This window comes from Leptinotarsa decemlineata, unplaced genomic scaffold (genome assembly GCF_025532065.1).
Source record: "Leptinotarsa decemlineata unplaced genomic scaffold, Ldec_3_MD MMD2_P_RNA_scaffold_2, whole genome shotgun sequence".
Classification (NCBI taxonomy): Eukaryota; Metazoa; Arthropoda; class Insecta; order Coleoptera; family Chrysomelidae; genus Leptinotarsa; species Leptinotarsa decemlineata.
This window is the reverse complement of record NW_027412529.1, coordinates 5,703,862-5,724,337: the sequence shown is the minus strand read 5'-3', so window position 1 is coordinate 5,724,337 and position 20,476 is coordinate 5,703,862. Positions and strand designations below refer to the sequence as shown.

General features: G+C 34.8%; 1 protein-coding gene and 1 long non-coding RNA gene across 2 annotated transcripts; one reads left to right on the top strand and one right to left on the bottom strand.

The window, feature by feature from the left end:
- The first annotated feature begins 36 nt into the window (after positions 1–36).
- On the top strand, positions 37–18,455 carry LOC111513388 (facilitated trehalose transporter Tret1). Its single transcript, XM_023169589.2, has 2 exons — positions 37–158; positions 10,411–18,455. Exons 1-2 carry the CDS (start codon positions 83–85, stop codon positions 11,778–11,780), a joined length of 1,446 nt encoding a protein of 481 aa, XP_023025357.2. The 5' UTR covers positions 37–82; the 3' UTR covers positions 11,781–18,455.
- On the bottom strand, positions 2,110–3,170 carry LOC141487491 (uncharacterized). Its single transcript, XR_012468408.1, has 3 exons — positions 2,986–3,170; positions 2,828–2,920; positions 2,110–2,526 (listed from the first exon to the last, which is right to left on the bottom strand). It is a non-coding gene; the product is annotated as an uncharacterized lncRNA (long non-coding RNA).
- Positions 18,456–20,476: the final 2,021 nt, after the last annotated feature.

Below are 20,476 nucleotides of genomic sequence, written 5' to 3'. Positions count from 1 at the left end.
TGTAACATTTAAATTTCTGTTGTAGTTCAGTTGTAATCCACTGGGTGACAGAAATATTTGTCATCCGAACGTAATTTTAATTATGGATTTATTCAAACCGAAATGTAAAAAAACTTCAACGGAAAATTATTCTGTTGAAATTCTGGCAGTGATAATTGGTGAGTGAGTTTAGTAGCGAAATTTAGACGTTACGATGTCTGTTCAAATTGTGAATTTTCATTTTTCTCAAAAAATATTCATTTTGAATTGTTGAATCGTTTTTTCACAATAGCGGACGTTTTCTTCTCGCAAGCGGTGCATATCAGAAGAAAAAAATGCGTTTAGGAAAATTTCTATCGCGCCCCTCAATCTTGGTAACAGGAAAAAGTCACAGGGAGCCTAATCTGGTTAATTCTATGGCTGAATGATTACGGTATTGTTTTTGGCCGAAAGATTAAGAAAAAGCAATGACGAATGAACAGATTATACTTTCAAGATTATACTCCTTATTGACCGTACTACCATGTGGCAAGTACTCCTGATGCATTACGCCACGGTAATCGAAGAAAACAGTTAGCAAAACTTTGACATTTGATAGAACTTGGCGAGCTTTATTGGTCTTGACTCTTCTGGGCTCTTCCATTGAACGATTGAACTTTGATTTCAATGTCCTAAACATATAGGTATGATTCGTCACCAGCTATGATCTTTTTGAGCAAATCTGGATCTGACGTTATCCAACAAATCCTGAGCGATGCTCATGCGACGGTTTTTTTGGTCAAAATTCAGCAATTTTGGAAAAATTTTCGCTGCCACACGCTTCATATCCAAAATTCAAATAAAATGCGTGATATGATCCAACCGATATAAAGAATCTTCAGCAACTTCTCTAATAGTGTTTGATATTCTGGGGCGTCCAGGGCGAGCGTTGTCATTCCGTTGACCTTCTGTGGAAAGCTTGTACTATTTGCAAACATTTTTCTGGCTCAGAGTACAATCACCATATGCCACTGTCAACCTTTCAAGTGATTTGAGCACCTAATTCTATTTTTTACATAAAATTCAATGCAAATTCTTTGCCATTTTCTTTGGTAGCAGCGGTAACGATAAACAGCTAAAAAAAATTAAAAATCGCTAATGGAATGTACGAAACACGTGAAATTAAAAAAATCTCCTCATTATCATTAACACGCTTTCATTAGCTTCACCTTTATGTATGTATGTTCGTTTGTTTGTTTGTAACTTTCCTTTTCATTTCATATCAGGATCTATATTTGACAGAATTATCGACATTATTGCTTGATCTATTCGCGGGCAGATGGCGCTGTAATTTGAACTCGCTTTACATGTAGTTCTTCATTTGAAAAAAGTATTTTTTTTTTCATTAGCACGCGCTCTTGCTGCCCTATTTGTAACCCTCCTTTGCGCGCCTGTTGCCTTCCTTGGGCTTGGTAGCTGATTTTCAAGCACCCTCTCCGGAATCGGAAAATATTGATGGTCATTTTTCTAAACAATATACGGCTGATCAATCCCAAAGTTTAGATATAATACACATAGTTTAAAAAGACTAAAAACACGCGCTTAAAAAACATCGAACTGAAAGGTTGAAAATACATCATTTAAAATAAGCTTACCCACATAGCAATAGATATTCCAGGTATATTTCATGAATATACATTCAAGGATATTGTATTATGCTATGAATATGCCATGGATATATATATCTTCTGGAGAATATTCCCTGGAAGTGCTCCTGGCGACATTTTGATATATTTTAAGAATATTCCTTGGGAATATTCTTGGAATATCTTATAATATTCTCAGAATATGTAAGGTATATTCTATTAAGAATATTCCAGGAATAGAACCCGAGGAATATTCATAAAATATTCAGGATATTTTTACTTTATTGTAGGAATATACAATAGTGAAACACCATAGAATATTCTTTAAATACATTTTATGAATATTCTATGAATATTTGGAATATTCCAAGAATGTGACGAGTAAACGCTATTAGGTATGTATATATTACATTTTGATGCAAGATTGACACAAGTAATAAAACACATAATATTCATAAACAAATATATTTTAAAAACAATATACACTGAAATATTTGACGTTTCAACCAATATTAAAAATAAAAAATCTATTTCAAAATATTTATTCACTGAATAAAATATTCCTGAATACTGTCATATTACAAATATTAGAAATGTATTCAAATTAGGATGTTCCTACTCTCAAACAAATGTATACTAAAAAATATAATAAAATAACAACTCTGTGAATTCATCAGCACTATCTAAAAAATAATAAATATATTATTTCATTGAAAAAGAAAAAATGAATTACATCAAGAAATAGGTTAGGTTAGGTTTCTCACTTAAAAAAATAAACCCACAAATGAAGTATTCAAAATGAGTGGTATGATGGGTTCTTCAATGAATTTCACTTACTTAAAGTTACCCAAACTTTGCTCACCAGAATAGTTTTCCTTATATTTGTCCAACAATGCATCAGCCAGTGTTTCAATAGTAATACCTGGAACAAAATGTACATTAACGTTCATTATCACTATTTGAAAGTGGCACAATAAAACTGGAATAAAAATCAAATAGATATTTTTCGCATAGGTTACTCATGAACATTTACAACATTTTATGACTTGGAGAGCAACTTGCATTGTCTTGATGAAAAGTACTCATTACGTTTTCAGTTCCTTGGCGCACCTGCCTGTACCAGGTGCCACTCTGTTTCCTTTTGGGTAAATTGATACTATCTTGAAAACGAGTGATAAAAATTATGAAAACAAATGATACAAAAGAATGTATTATTCACTTACTTTTATCTATTGAAGATACACAATTGAAATCACTCTAGTTCAAACATGTACGTAGTCAAACCAACAAATCCCACACACCAACTCTCCTCGAACCTAAAATGAGGTATAGTAGGTTAATCACCATGACTTTACTATCGATACTATTGCATTTTACTCACTTTTCTTGAAGACTGAATATATGCAACTCTCCTGTTTGAAGATCCAAAATCAAACTATTCGCTTTACTGCAAATTGGACAACCCCAAATTATAAATGGTACACTGAACGTGACAGAATTATACTTTGATAATAACACCAACACACCATGCATTACGCGAACCTGCCACGTCAACCACCATGTTGAATCAAATGTCGAATTCAACGCATTAAGGGACAGCCGCTTTCACAGAGCTTATTCGACTGTCGCGCGCTACACTTCAATTGACCAATGAGAAACGTTTACTCCAATTCTTCACTTCCCCATTTCTCTGTTTCCAGGATTTTTCCCTTTGTAATTAAATAATTTCAAATACAAAAAGACAAATAGGATGAGAATTAACCAATTTATTGATGCAATTGGTTCATTTATTGGCCCATTCAAATTTTTTTGTCGTTTCCAACAGTTGCTGTTGGAGCAATTCATCCAGAATCTTCGCGTTGAGTTCAAAAACTGGTTAACACTATCAGGGTTATATACATTAGGTTATGCATTCGATTAAGATCTTCAAATATTTTTGTTATTAATAATATTGAATTATTTGAATACGTTATTATAAGATAATTCAAAATTCCATGGTATAGAATATTCCAAAATATACCGTGGGGATGTATTCTAAGAATATACCATATGGTATATTCGATCGACAATATTCTTAGAATATTCAAGGGAGAATAATCCATTTATAGACATTCTATGCACATTCTTTCGGGAATAATCCTGCCATATTCATTCAAGCATATTCTATGAATATTCTAAAGGCATGTATATATTCCAAGAATATTCTATGAATATTTGGAATATATACGTTCGTTTTATGATATACAGGGAATATTCCATGAATATCTGGTGCTGTGTGGGTAAAACAATAACGAACGAAAAATACTAATATTATTGTGGAAAAAGCGTGGGCGCTTTGCGCCATATTTTTTGTCTATCAAGCGCCCGTCGCTTTTTTCACAATAATACTAGTCTTTTTCGTTCGTTATTGTTTTAAGCTTATTTAAAAAAAAAATAACTTTTTAGTCCGATGTTCTTCAAAAGCCTGTTTTTTAGTTTTTTTAAACTATATTTATTCAAACAGACGTCGTATGTTTCAATTAAAACTAATTGGGTGAATTTATCACGATTTCTGGTAAAATAGTGACTCTGTGATTCAAATATTACGTTTCTTTCAAACATATAATGAGGTTTCCCCTGGGTAATAAGTTTGTGAGTTGTGACAAGAAGGTGAAGTTGCCAAGGCTTGATCAATGTGAGCCATCAAAACTCATCAAATTCAACGGAGATGTGATCAAATTCCCTAACATCATGTTGGTGTTTCATGTCCAATTTTATTAAAGTTGACACATAGATGATATCACAATAAGACACTCTAGATCAGCCTTTCCCAAACTGTTTTGTCTGGGAATCCACCTTCATTGTGGATTGTTCCTCCTATTATTATTTTTATTTTTTATCGTGGTGTGCGCTGGTCAGGCCCTATTAATCCCCCGAAGCCCCGATACATTCGGGAGAGCGCGCCAGCATTATCAACCAACAACCATTCCCCACACCGTGGAGTAAATGATCATTGGGTCCGAGAATCATGTGCCCTAAGCAAGCGCAGTTAGCCAAGAATGATAGCCTTCTGCATCTGTTTCTGCCTTACTGCGGCAAGTCGGTATGATTTTAAGATTTGAGAGTAGAGAGGGCATCATTCCACCAAGGACTCCAATAATCAGAACAACCATCTTGACAGAATGGTCTGGATAGAGTGTGCGGAGTTCGAAGAGAAAATCTCGATATTTTATCCGTTTTTCCTCCTCTTTTCGGACGATATTCGTCTCGCCAGGACCTGAAAACTCCACGACGAAGATCGTTTTGCTCTGGTGGTCGAGAAGGACTACATAAGGCTTATTAGCTTTATGAGCCTGAGGGTGAGAAACGAATATTTCCAATAAATTTGTCACTTATCGTTTCCCAGAACGGATGCAATATCCCCCGGAGCGTAGATGATAATAGAGCACCCTTAGGGCTGCGTTATGTCGATGGATATAGGCCGAGAACGCATATGATGGACATGCTGACAGTAAATGCATTAGGGTCTGGGGCGCCTCGCTGCAGGCCCTGCACCTTGTGAGAAGACACCATCCTGGCAAGCCATGATGAACTCTCAGTTCCATTCAGCCCATTCGACCTGAGGAAATCGAAAGTCAGGCGCTCTGATAAGCCAAGGTCTCCAATGTTATTGAAGAAGACCCTATGCATTGGCTTATCCTTGTGTTCCCGCAGAAGTGAGGTGATCTCAGCGGCTTTTATATGAGCTTTCTTCTGAACGAGTCCCAACTCGGTGACAAAGTTATGGTCACCTCGTTCAGTGTCGAAAACTAAACCGAGTTCATCAGCTGCTCGGACAGCTGTTGTGAAGAGAAATGCTCCAATTCCTGCTCTCTCATGGTCACGGACCATGCAGGTTATATACAGGTTATATCCAGTAATATTCTATCATGTAGACACTCCAAACTCAAAAGTCCACGGCCTCCCTTTTGTCGGGGGAAGTACAACCGTGAAACGGACGATTTGGGATGCAAACTCCTATTGATAGGGGAGCCCAAGCGGGGATTTCAGTATTTACCGAAGCGCGGCAGATTGATATACAGGGGAATACCTTGTACCCGGTTAAGTACCTCCACCAAATATGAACCCCATATCTAAAGCCGCCTGTGAGGGAAAAAGGATCATATTAGGGAAAAAAATTTATCATTAGAAATTATCGAGCGCGTCAGATTAAGGTAGGTTGAGTTAATTACCTGCTGAAATGTGTATATTCCAGTAATCTGACAATTTGAGAGTGACGTAAAGAAAGGGGCGGGCAGCAAAGTTATAAGAAAATAACGTCATTTCGGCATTCCCGAGCGTAGCTAATTTTTTTATCATTTTGAAGAAAATAATTCAAGGATAACGAAAAATATACAATCTGACGATTTCCGCAAGCCGAAATAACAAAAATTCGTCGATGAAGTTTGATGCGTGCAGCTGTGTGATACCTATATTTCCCTCTTCGAGTTCCTATTCCTCTATTCTCTATTCACTTTTTCTCTATCTAATACTCTCTCACTCCGTCCCCACTCTGAATTCTGTTGCCATGTCGCCATCACAGCTGATCGCAGAGACTCGTTCATGATGAAGATGAAGATGATGATTAAGTAATCAATTAATTGATGGAAGTAGCCGTTACTGCGTGGTAGGAAATCATAATGAAGAAAAGAGAAATGAAACTTTCTATGTTTTTTTTCAAACTTAATTATTGTATAAGTTTGAAAATGTCTTTATAGGACGAAACTGCAGTAACGTTAGTTACAAATAAAAGTGGTAAAAACATAGAAAGTTTCATTTCTCTTTTCTTCATTAATTAATCAATTGATTATAAAAAAAATTAATTTTATCAGCATTGTTATTTTAACACCTCGGCACGTGTTTCGATCACCAAGTGATCATCTTCAGGGGGAAGATGAAACTAATCATACTTACAAAGCTATCCTTATTTACTCGTATACCATAGATACCTGTTCTATGTATCTGTATCTTGAATGTCTTGAAATAATTTTACAATTCGCCTTATCTACTTGTCTTAAATTAATTTTACAATGTGTCCTTATGTAATAGTCAGGTAAATCTAATAATTGAAATATTATAAGCTATATAAAACCAATTTCACAATATTGCCCTATCTACTTATTTCAAATTAATTTTACAATGTGTCCTTATGTAGGTAATACTCAGGTAAATCTAATAAATAAAATATTATTTTAAGAAGCTATACCGGGTGTCAACGAATCTATTAGACAAGTCATAACTTCTAGACTATTAGGTGTATCAAAACGAGATTTGGTACAGATAAATGGTATGTGGAGAGGAGAGTTTTCACATATTTTTCACTTTCCGGTCACTTCCGGTTTCAGCGGAAATGGCTCCGGTTCTGAATTTTTAAATGGAACACCCTGTATATTGTAACATTTTTGGATTTCTGAGACAATTCTGGATCAGAAACTGACATTTCCGGAAGTTTTTCAGCCTACTTGATTTTTTCAGAGTCACTTTTAAAATTGCATCTAGCTGGCCATGATCGGACGTAAACTAATCTATGGACCTCAGGTGATATCAGAAAATTGCAATAGCGGAGTTTTAGTGACTAGTGTGTTGAATATGAATGAGACAAGTTTACAAAATAACATTTTCGTCTATAACTATTATTTTTCAAATGGCGACCATTTTTTGACAAGCACTTTCCGAAAAAAGGATTTTTTGACAAATCTAACGATACTAATTTATTTGCGATTGGATTACAAATGAGAACATAAATTAAATATTACTGAGGAAAATACTCGATACAAATTCATTTACTTTTGTCAAGGGTGCCATGGATAGGAATGATGCATAATATTTTGCGGTTATTTCCATCAAGTCCACTTTGGAGAACAAAACGCTCACCTAGGTTATGACAGTGACATAAGCTTTATGAGCAGAAAGTAGAAGTTTCTCTTGATTTTCGTTAATTTTAGTTTAATTTTTCGTCGAAATAATGTATACTCAAAGTGAAAAAGTGGATATGTTGTTATTGTTTGGAGAATGCCACAGAAATTCAAGGAAAGCTGCTGAGTTGTATGCTCAGAGATATCCCAATCGGCAACACCCATCTCATCAGTATTTTCCCTATGTTGAGAGTCGTTTTAGGCAAGAGGGAAATCGAGACGCAGAACAGAGGTTTGTCATAAATGAGGAGACTGAGATTAACGTTCTTGCTATGGTAGAAGTTGACAAAACGGTTTCTTTAAGAGAAATTAGTAGAGAAATGCAGATAAGTCACGAATCAGCAAGAAAAATACTGAAAAAGCACGGATATCGAGCATTTAAATATCAGTTACATCAACATTTGTATGCTGACGACGGCAATAGAAGAGTAGTATTTTGTGATTGGTTGCTTCAAAATCATAGAGTTAACCCAAATTTTATCAACTTCATTCTATTTTCCGATGAATCACGGTTTACAAATAATGGCATGTTTAATAAGCAGAATTGTCGGTACTGGGCCCAACAAAATCAACATGCAATGAGAGAGGGCAATTTTCAAGAAAGGTTTGGCGTCAATGTCTGGGCTGGTATCGTTGGAAACAGAATAATTGGTCCAATATTGTTTCAAGGTCAGTTAACAGGGGTTGGATACTTGGGTTTTCTTCAAAATGAAATCGAGGATCATCTTAATGATATGCCTTTAGAAGTTTTACGGCAAATTTACTTCCAGCAAGATGGAGCACCACCCCATAATAGCAGAGATGTACTTGATTTTTTAATAGAGCATTTTAATAATAGAGTTATTGCAACCAACGGTCCAGTACGGTGGCCTGCCCGCTCACCGGATCTGACTGTGTTAGATTTCTTCATTTGGGGATATGTAAAAGAAAGGGTCTACTATGCAACAGCCCCAGCCACTCTCGAAATCTTAGAAGAAAGGATTCAACAGGCATTTAGAAGTATATCGCCTCAAATGTTACAAAACGTGTTGAGAGAAACAATTGAACGAGCTGAAATGTGTCTTGAACAAGGAGGGATGCACTTTGAAAATTTACTATAGTGGAATTTTCAAGAACTTAGGATATTGCAAAAAATCTAAGTGCATCGCTGAAATTATTAGTTAAATTTGTTAAATTTGTTGATCCAATCGCAAATAAATTAGTAACGTTAGATTCGTCAAAAAATCCTTTTTTCGGAAATTGCTTGTCAAAAAATGGTCGCCATTTGAAAAATAATAGTTAGACACGAAAATGTTATTTTGTAAACTTGTCTCATTCATATTCAACACACTAGTCACTAAAACTCCGCTATTGCAATTTTCTGATATCACCTGAGGTCCATAGATTAGTTTACGTCCGATCATGGCCACCTAGATGCAATTTTAAAAGTGACTCTGAAAAAATCAAGTAGGCTGAAAAACTTCCGGAAATGTCAGTTTCTGATCCAGAATTGTCTCAGAAATCCAAAAATGTTACAATATACAGGGTGTTCCATTTAAAAATTCAGAACCGGAGCCATTTCCGCTGAAACCGGAAGTGACCGGAAAGTGAAAAATATGTGAAAACATTCCTCTCCACATACCATTCAACTATACCAAATCTCATTTCAATTCTCCTAATAGTCTAGAAATTATGTCTTGTCTAATAGATTCGTTGACACCCGGTATAGTGTATACTATCAGGTATTGGTCCACCATCGTTATTAATAATATTATTATATTTACTTATTTCTGCACTTTGCATCTAGAATGCCTGTTGTTGTTAACTTGTCTAACTAATCTGAATCTATGGAATGGTTTTTTGCAAAAGATGATGGGCGACTGCTGATTTTTCAGGTCTTTCATATTTTAAGTGTGCTAAGCATTCCTTATCTTATCTTATTTTAATAGATATTTTTGTCTGTCCAAAACATTTTGCATCGCAGTCCTTACATTTAATTTCTTGAATTCCAGACTCTTCCGAATTCTCGATTGTGTCTTTTGGACTTCCTAAAAGGATCTGTAGTGTATCCAGAAAAGTCTGGAATTTACGAAATCAAATGTAAGGACTGCGATGCAAAATCCTATGGACAGACAAAAAAATCTATTGAAATAAGATATAAGGAACAAATAGCACACTTAAAATATGGAAGACCTGAAAAATCAGCAGTCACCCATCATATTTTGCATCAAATCCATTCCATAGACTTCAGTTCATTAAGCTTAGTTAGTCAAGTTAACAACAACAGGCATTCAAATTCCTATGAGAGTGTAGAAATAATATTATGAATAACGATGGTGAATCAATAACGAATAGTATACTACATAGCTTGTTAAAATATTATTTCATTAATTAGATTCACCAGACTATTACATAAGGACACATTGTAAAATTAATTTAAGACAAGTAGATGAGGCAAATTGTAAAATTAATTTAAGACACTTAAGACGCAAGACTCAAGGAACAGGTATGTATGGTATAAATAACGATAGCTTTGTAAGTATGATGATGAATTTGATCTTCCTCTTGAAGATGATCACTTGGTGATTGAAACACGTGTCAAGGTGTTGAAATAACAGTTTGGTGTTGGGAAAAAAACTCCTCTAATATTCATTAATATACCAAAGGTCTCAAACAGTGCATCACAAGTAAGACATTAACTGTTTTCAAAGGACTTTCTCTTCCAATTTGTGGAGCTTTGTAAGAGCTACACATCTTTCCTTTCTTCTATTCTTTGGAAGAATCCCACATTCTTCTGTAAAGAAATAGAGAAGTAAAATAAATTCAACTCTCATAATATATAATAAATTCATTAAAAAGTTCTGAACTCTCATTCACAACAACTATTTTTTCAGCTAGTTTATCATCTCTCACCAACGGAATTTTCTTCAGCTGGCCATCGCCGTTCATTTTGAAAATTTCGAAGGACAAAGAAAACTACGATATCAGCGAAGAAGAAGCTTCGAAATTCGCGATGCTCCCTTTCATTTTTGTGATGCTGAGCTGTCCAATTTTCTCCAGATTAGGTGATATTTTTGGAAGGAAGCGTATTTTGCTATTGACTGCATTTGTTGACCTAGCCGTTTGGATACTGAAGGCCTATGGAAGAAATGTGTTTGTGTTCTACTTCGCCAGGATTTTAGTGGGGATTTCGGATGGCATCATGTTTGCCACATTGCCTGCCTACCTAGGGGAGGTTTCGTCACCAAACGTTAGAGGCACCTGGGGTAATTCTATGAGCGTGTCATTTCTCACAGGGGAATTGCTAGTGACTGTGGTTGGAAGTTACTTCAATGTATGGCAGACGAGCTACATTTTCATTCCTATACCAATTGTGTTTTTCGTTTTCTTCTCTTTCCTGCCAGAGTCGCCATATTTTTACATGATGAGAGGAAGATATGATGACGCGAAGAAGTCGTTACAAAAACTCAGACAGAGAGATGATGTAACAGCAGATTTCTTATCTCTTAAAGCAGATGTTGATAGGCAGATGTCGGAAGAGGGGACGTGGAAAGAAACATTAATGATAAGGAGCAATAGAAGAGCTCTTGCTGCTGGAATATTCCTTAGGATTTCACAAGTATTTGGGGGAGCACAAGCTTTCGTCACTTTCACTCAATACATTTTCAATAAATCTGTAGGAACCATTTCGGCCGAAACATCATCGATAATTTTTATCAGTATTGGGCTTCTGCTGAGCCTGTTTGCTAGTTTTGCAGGTGACTGGTTTGGTAGAAGAAAGGCATACATTGGATCACTTTTTCCATGTGGCTTAGTTCTGTTTTTCGAGGCGATATACTTTTTTATTCATCAGGAACAACCAGACATAGATATCAGTTCCTACCATTGGGTTCCTTTGTTTGGAATGATACTTTATTCAATCTTCAGCTCTTACGGTATCAACATCATGCCTACTCTCATGCTTGGAGAGTTGTTTTCCGCTAGTTTTCGGGCAAAAGCAATGACCGTTGTATTAATCACAACTGGTACCGCATCTTTCAGTGCCAACGCTTTGTTTTATTTTTTTAGTTCCAACTATGGTCTGTACGCGCCATTCTTGTTTTTTGGCTTTTGCAATATGGTCTCAACAATTTTATGTTATTTTATCCTACCTGAAACTAAAAATAGAACATTAGAGGAAATTCAGCAATTGTTGAAAAGGACAAGACCGCAAAGACCCGAAAAAAAAATTGAAAAACTGATGGATGGATCTGAACTGTTCTGACAAAAACCACCCCACAATACCTACGACGATAGATCAGAGGATGCAATGAGGTTGTTTCGAAAGTTTTGTTCATTTTGATGTCATGACATCGATGTCCAACCACTATCCTGAACATCTGTTGTCGTAGAGGATTCACTCTTCACCACACGTGATGATCTGATCTAAAATAGGATCGTTATTGTTTTGCAAAAGCAAAGAAGAACAGACTTCGAAACGTGAAAATTTTTGTCGAACTATGAAACGAATAATTTGGCTTTTATGAATCAAGCGTAAATCAGAGCATTCCGTTTTCCCGAAACTCAATTGGAGAAACCATAATAGTCATATCGAGAATAAAATGAACAACTACTAGAAAATAAATATTTAAAAATAAAATATCTACCATTTACCTACCCCGTGGTTCTGGTAAATGTCTGCTCGGCAACCAATCATACAAACTGATTTGAAGTTATTTGGAAAGTTGCCGAATGCACCGTATATAAGTAAACAGAAGTAAAGTCACTCCCGGTCGGTCTTTTTAATGTTTCGGGTCGAGATTTTATTTTTTGCTGGCATGTGGCGGGGCAGGAGGGTATCGACTAAGAGCTGTTGTGCATCTCTGCACGAGGTTCGATCAAAAAATATGTGACCATGATCTGACTTCATCATTGCTACGAGGAGCTCCGAATTAATATCTCATATGATAGTGAACTGTATAGAAATTGATTAAAATAAGACAAGGCGGTGAAATGAACGTATATTTTATATAGTAAGATTATACAATTTAGGTCAAAAACTTATGCTAATATATTCTAATGGTTTTTCAGAATGATGAGTTTTTGATTTTTTTTTACCATTTGTTTTCAAATTTCTATTGGCAAATTTCAAAGTATAATAAATTCTTACCCTTGTGAAAAAAGTGAAAAATGTTGATTTTAAAAACATTGTTTTGGATTGGTTGCCTATGCAATCAGTGGCACATAAATTGTTGAAATGATTAAAAAGAATTGTCTCTAAACGAATGATACATTATAAAAATGGATCTGGAGGCATATATGAACTTCCAAACTGTTTGGCTACTGTATTACTATATGCATTGAAATAACTATATACATTTGTTTCACTTAGTGTGGTACTAGCCACCGTGGCAAAATTTGTACATACTTCACATGAATGTTTTCTTGAACATTTTCTCAAAAGATATCCACAAACATAGCCCAAGCTATTGCCTTCTGGAGTGGCTAGAGTTCTATAATCATTTGTCTCTACTCTCAAAGGTTTATGGGGATTTTTTGGAACTTCCACAAGAATATTCATTCTATTTATGCCAGCATCTAGACAATTAGTTCCTTCTGCCTGTGTGAAATACTGAAGAGTAAATGTGTTTTTGAAAGCTCTGGTAATTTGAATAGGAGGTTTCTGGCATTTCCACAAGTATTTCTAAGATAATCAAAATAATTTTCCACACAGTCCTGATTTATATTCCTCGTCAATATGTTCTTCACTATGTAGGTTGTCCCAAAGTTGCAGAAATGCCACCCCTCGATGAATCTCATTTGTCCAGTCGTGTATCTTTCCTTTTTTTTGAAATTACAGTTAATTTGCTGAAAAATATTTTCATTTCTTTCATAAAATAAATTTGTTCTGATGTTCCAAAAAAAGGTTTATTGAAATATTTCACATCGTCAAATCTATTCGAATTTAAAATATCGAACACGTTATCCATTTTTTTTTCAATGAATATAGCCGTTCCTATTGTTGCTGATGGTATCTGATTGAAACTGGCAAGTATTCATCGCTGTAGCTAAGGAATGACTGAAAACTTGACTGACTTATTTACCCTTCATCCTTTAAAAGTTAGTTGGAAATAAATGAGAATCAGTAAGTTTGGGTGCTAGTCTATATTGCTTTTTCTTATCCAAGTTGTAAAATCGTTCAAGATGACTTTTGTTCGTTGTATATTCATCAAATTTCAAAAAGTCATCGAAAAAATAGTTTCTGCTACATTTCAGCAGATGAGGAGTATCAAAAAAGTAAAATATTTTTTTCTCATGAACAAAGAAATATGGCTGCTCTACAGTCACTTCGAGATCTTTTCTGGCAAGTTAATAAAAATTAGAACCAAAATCTGAAATGATACCCCTCACTCTCAATCCAATTTTTGTTAATTGCCTAACAGCTTCAATCACAATACTTTTTATATCCAGTATTGATGTGGATGAATTGGTAAAAAAGTATGCAACAGGCTGTTTCCAGTTCGAATGTATACCTTTTGCCACGACTACCAAGGCATATTCTGCTATAGAAGCCGTTTTCTTGTTAAATAATTCCTCAAAACCAACTATTCTATCCTTTCCTATATTGCAGAATAAGTGTGACTTGATGCTCATTTCATCGAAACAAATGTTGCAATCCTATCTTGATTACTGATTGATTTTTAGTTAGATGTTCGTTATATGTTCATTACTGCAATCTTACATAATAAATAATAGAAAAAGATACCTTTTTTCGTCAATTGGAAATCGAAAACAATGAATGCCGACATCACCCTGCAAACTACAGCAACCGACAGCTCGACACTTGCTCATTTTGAAACTAGACACAAATTTTTCACAAATACCAAACCACCACTTACAACGACTCACTCTCTAATAATACTCCATGACTCAATTTGGCTCCTTTGGTAAACGCCTCAGATTCAGTCGGTTGCGCTGTAGTTCAGCCGCGCATAAAATTCGAGGTGGGGAATCTGGACCCAAATATGGCGGAGAGTGAACTTACTTGTGTTTACTTCTATACGGTGCCGAATGCGATAAAAAATTTCCCTATAAAGCTTTCGAAATCAGCAACAGTGATTTTACCATCAAAGGAGTGTTATGATTAACTCTAAAACATATTTCATGTTTCTATTCTACTATGCTATGCTATATGTTATAACATTTTCCTTGTAAAAAAATGTTTAAGTATGTAAAAGTTATGATATACTCATTATATACAAAAATTACTAAACTGTAGTATCCAAACCATGTTTCATAATTTTTGTATTGTGTATTACTTATATTATTCATACATGTGAATTATAATTTTTTATGTCTCCTTCCTTCCTGACTTGTGTAAACATTCGTTATTATAATCTCGAAAACTATAAAAGAAATTTGAACTGATAAAGTGTAATTAAGTCGAAAATGGTGAAAAAGTACCGGCATCACTGAAGTTGTGGATATTTTTAACTAAAGTTATATTCTAAGGGATAAAAATCTATCGTGTCAATAAACTGAACAGTTGACAATGATTTCAGAGATAACATATGAAAAAAAATCTACACAAAAATTAAAATTTTTGTACAACTGTCATTAAAAGTGACATTTTTAATGGTTGTCAAGAGTATTAAAAGGTATTCAACGAAAGTCATTTTTTGTGGAGGAAAAAATCAGTTTTTTATCGACCTTTTTTGGGTAATTGTTACCTTCCACAATCTGAAAAAATATAAAAAAAAATTATAATGGAGAACTTTATACAAGTGTAGAAGGGCAAACTTTTTAGTTTACCTTGATAAGTTACTGCGTAAAAATCAAAGTATTTTTCACAAAGAAAAATCGTCTATTAAAAGGTGATGTTTACAAAGTAGCGTGTTGAACATTATTTTAACATTAATGTTAAAAGTATTTTCAACATGATTTTTTTCGACCAAATAGCAATAAACAAAACATTATTATTCAGTTTTTTATCGACCTTTTTTTGGGTAATGGTTACCTTCCACAATCTGAAAAAATATAAAAATTATAAAAAATATAAAAAATATAAAAATATAAAAAATAGACAATTGACAGGATCAAAATTATCAGAACACATTTTAAAATCAGACGGTGAACATCGGGTAGAATGGAATAGGACAAGAAAGATTACCAATGAGCCTCATTCTAAGAGACGTAAGCTAAAAGAATCAGCGTATATTCTCATGTCTGGAGAGAATTGTATCTCGAATAGCTCCTTAGAAATAGATCGTACTTGGCTACCCATCTTGAAGAAAACTTTGGATAGTGGCGAAATGGCAACAAACTGATATCGGAGAGTACCTTGTATTACATCGAATATTTCAGTTGTCAATCAACAACATTGACATAATTTCATATTTCAAAACTTCTTTGACATCTGTCGAAGAAGTAAAGAAATAAGCTCTCAAAAAAGGAATAACTGCATATTTATTCGAATATTTATCCATTTCTGAAGACGGAGGCAGATTTTGGCCTCCGAAACGTAAAAGATAAGTATAATTTCTTAATATTTTTTTGATAGGCAAAATTGTGAAATACGACAAGTTACTGATAAATAGAAGATTTTTCTTTGTGAAAAATACTTTGATTTTTACGCAGTAACTTATCGGGGTAAACTAAAAAGTTTGCCCTTCTACACTTGTATAAAGTTCTCCATTATAATTTTTATATTTTTTCAGATTGTGGAAGGTAACCATTACCCAAAAAAGGTCGATAAAAAACTGATTTTTTCCCCCACAAAAAATGACTTTCCTTGAATATCATTATTCAATTTTCAAGGAAGTTTCATTATGAACAATAGATATAGATACGATTAAATTCTGTTACCTTGCGATGTTGAAGAGCCTTCTAATATATTTGAAATATCTGAATTGATGAGAAAGGGGACGATAGCCTTTTTATAAAGAAATAGATTGATCGATGTAACTCTCAGCTACTGTTGTAGACTTCCATCCTCCGTGCTTCTTAATATCCGTTATATTTGCTCCTAACTCTGCTAGCAAAGAAGCAGAAGACCTTCTGAAACAGGGACCTGTATATTTCTTTGAATCCGGGAGGTTCAGAAACTCAGCAATGCTAGAGGGCATTTTTCCAAACGTGTTTATACCACGTGGAACTGCATTTATAATTTGAGTAATTTCATAAGAAAACGTTGCTGATTGATAACAGAAGGGCGTAATGCAACTGTTGAGAATCTAGTTATTTTTCCTTTCAGGAAATGGACAATTGTAAATTATGAAAAACTTGTTATGAAAAGGTGTAAAAATGACATTTAAATGTCTTATTTTTTATGGCTTGTTAGCTACTCACTGAAAAAAAATTATTATTATCAACCGAAAAATTATCAGTCGTTATCATGAATGAATATGCAAACTCTGTTTACTAACAGTTTTAACGATTTACTAATCTGCAATTATTCTACAGTAAATGAAAGTAACGAACATAACAACACTGCAAAATAATTAATATGACCAAACCACGACGAGGTGCTTTTGAATGTGAACATAATGCGTTATAAAATATTGACTGAAGTTTTATAAATAATGAATAAATCTGTCAATTCAATATCCAGTGTGGTAATAATGGGCTAACCAAAACAATTATTGATTCAAAAATTCAAGATATGCTCCAGAAAAAATAATTCCTCATGCACCAAGTTAACTGAATTGATTTACTCGTTATCTCAAATAAGGACAAACAAAGCTGAATTATCATGTGACTTGTACAAAAATAGTGCGAGTCCTTCATTGAATATCAAATAATAAAACTTCAAACATGAAAATACTGTGGGTAGAAAGAAAAAAGTGAATAATAGGTATGAAATCAAACTTGCAAGAAGTAATGTGGAAAAAGAGTAATAGTTAAACTATAAATAAAAAAATATGAACCTATAACCTAACCTTACCTAAAAAAGTTAGGTTTTTACTATTTACGGGCTATCTCCAAAATTGGAAAATGCATTTAAATTTTGCCGACATTGAAAACGTGATAAAAATGATGACTTCAAGTTGACATTAGTCATTTCAAATTTTTCGATAATAAAAATGGAGCTGTGGCTTGAAAAGTTGTTTCGGTGGCAGGAATTTTCAAATACACTGCAACATTTCATTTTTCCAGTTTTCATTTTATACTGTTTGCGACAAAATCCAAACAAAAAGAAACCCTTTTTGCCCATTTTGAATGGTATATTGTACCATACCAATTATTTAAATTTCTTTTTTCACAGATCGGAGTTACTTCTGAGTAGTCTACAGTATAGTGTGTCGAGATTTTAGAGAAACTGCAGCAGTATATCTATATGTATTAGTGCCATTCGTGAAAAATCTCATTCATAACAAACAGTCCGACGCCTATTGACACTATATTTAACGCAATATGATAAACAGCGTTGGCCGCCTCTTTTGAAGTTCTTTACCGCAAATCATTATTTTCATGACTCTTTAGCGGCGTCCTCAAGGGACATAGCGGGTAGAAATATCTCAGTGACTTTGTGCATGAATTCTTCTGCCACTTTACTGTCACTGCCACTGTACTATAGTACTCCAAATCAAAATCAGAATGCTGACACCTATTCAAAGTCAATAGTGTTTATTATAATTATTTTTATTCGTGTTACGTATACAAAATAGACGTCAACAAGTGCTCTTCTACTTTTATTCAGTCATCGAGTCATTTTTCATAGTGAATAACGTAGAGTGAGAAGTGAGGTACAGACAGAGATATATATATATTTTCTTTGGTGTCATACTTAGAATCAGTGTGTATGTCTGAAGGAACTAACGGAACAGATGATAGCATTGCCTGAACTTTGAACCGATACCGATTCTAAGTTTGATGGATAAAATTTTGAAAGGGCCTTTTCTGTGCCTGGCTTCAGATAGAGAACGCGTAGTCGTGATATAAGTAACATTTTTGAGAATCGTCCATAAGAGTGAATGACATCTTTTGTAGTATTCATAGAAAATATTTTGAAAGCGGATTATATAAAATCATGTTTTGAAATTGTTAATATCAACTAATCGTAGACTCATTAAATTTTTTCACTTTTTTTCTATTATAGTTTTGCCAGGCAGAATCATGAAAAGCAAAAAATCATAAAAAGCATTTTAGTATAGAATATCAAAATATAAGAACCACTAATAGTTTTAAAACAGGAATAAATTGGGCATAACGAGGAGATCATCTTGGATACAGAAAATTCATCTCATTAATTGATAAATTTCTCCGAAATATGAATATTGATGATATTTTCATATAATTTCAGATATTATTTTACTGGCAACTCGCTCCGGCTACGCACGGGTGCGTAGCCGGAGAAGAATTAAAAATGAATAGCTGAAAATAAGAATTATATTAACCAAAATAAACCTGAAATGAAATAATAGTGAAATAAAATACAAGTAAAAATAGAACAATTGAATAAATAAAAATAAAGAAATGAAAAAAGAAAATAAAAATAAGAAGTGGAGAGATTCCAAGTCACGTTAGTTCACGACGTTTCGATTGTTAGTATCTACAATCGTCTTCGGGTGATAACTGGACTGATTCCTCCGAGAGATGACTATTAATAGGTCGTTCGAGTACTTTCACTTATTCCTGCTTTCCATTTTCCACTTCACTGGTTCCGTGGGAGATGACCATTTTGGCGGGAGTTGGCCATTTTTCGCGGCAACTGATTGTTCGACCGATAAAAATCCGGTGAGTGTGCAAGCACTCGCTACCAACAAAATATCGGCCGATTTTGGACGGCCAATATAAAATCGGCCGATATTTTATTGGTAGTGGGTGCTTGCACACTCACCGGATTCTTATCGGTCAAGCAATCAGTTGCTTTGTTGTCGTAATCAGCACGCACTACCAAAACGAAGTTAATGCGTAGTAATTACAATTTCACGGAGCATTCGAGACTGGAATGGTCGGTAAAAAACCGATGAGTATGCAAGAGTGTATTCAGTCATGTACGCCACTACTTCTCGGTACTGCCGGCGATACAGTGGCAGTGGACGACTGCTCACCGGTATTTAACAGGCGACGATCATCGGTAGGCATGTGTGCAAGATCCCGTTCCCACATGTGGTTCACTATTGGAATTTGGACGACCGGTACAAAGTCGGCCGTCCAAAATCGGTGTGTGTGCAACTATCGTAATACAGCGTTCTGGCAGTTTTGATTTCCAAATTTATTGAAGTTACTGCATAACATCCAGAACAAATTTTACTCTTGAGTTGTTTAATATGCTCAATAAATTTGAGCTTGTCGTCAATGTGAATAACTAGAAATTCAGATTGAGTCTCGTTCTTGATCACTAAGTTATCACCAAATGACAGGTCATCAAGAGCACATCTAAATGAAAAAACGTTTGTTTTAGTGATATTGAAGAATAGCCAATTAACATAATAACACTCCTTGCCTTTTTTCATATCAGTAGATATTGCATTGTTTAACTCATTTGAGTTGTTGTTCCACAATATTATAATAATACTAATAATAATAATAACACCTCAGTCTACCGCAGTCGCGTGATGGGTATAGAGGTTACTGACACAAGGTGCAGGGCCTGCCGCCAGGCGCCCGAGACTCTAATGCACTTGCTATCAGCATGTCCAGTATATGCGGTCTCGGCCTATATCCATCGACATAACGCGGCCTTAAGAGTACTATATTACCATCTACGGCACTCTTACGGTATTGACGAGACACCGGTGTTGCCCTACGCTACGGCGGATATTGAATCCGTTGTGGGGAACGAGAAGTGCCGAATTTATTGGAACTATTCGTTCCCCACCCTCAGGCACATACAAGCTAATGAGCCTGATGTAGTCCTTCTCGATCACCAGAGCAAAACGATATTTTTCGTGGAGACGAGGCGTGGCGAGACGAATATCAGAAAAGAGGAGGAAAAAAACGGATAAAATATCGAGATTTTCTCTTCGAACTCCGCAG

Coding starts and splice junctions, on each gene's coding strand:
- LOC111513388 (XM_023169589.2), top strand. CDS start 83: ATGGATTTATTCAAACCGAAATGTAAAAAAACTTCAACGGAAAATTAT. Junction 159..10,410: donor AATTCTGGCAGTGATAATTG/GTGAGTGAGTTT, acceptor CTATTTTTTCAG/CTAGTTTATCATCTCTCACC.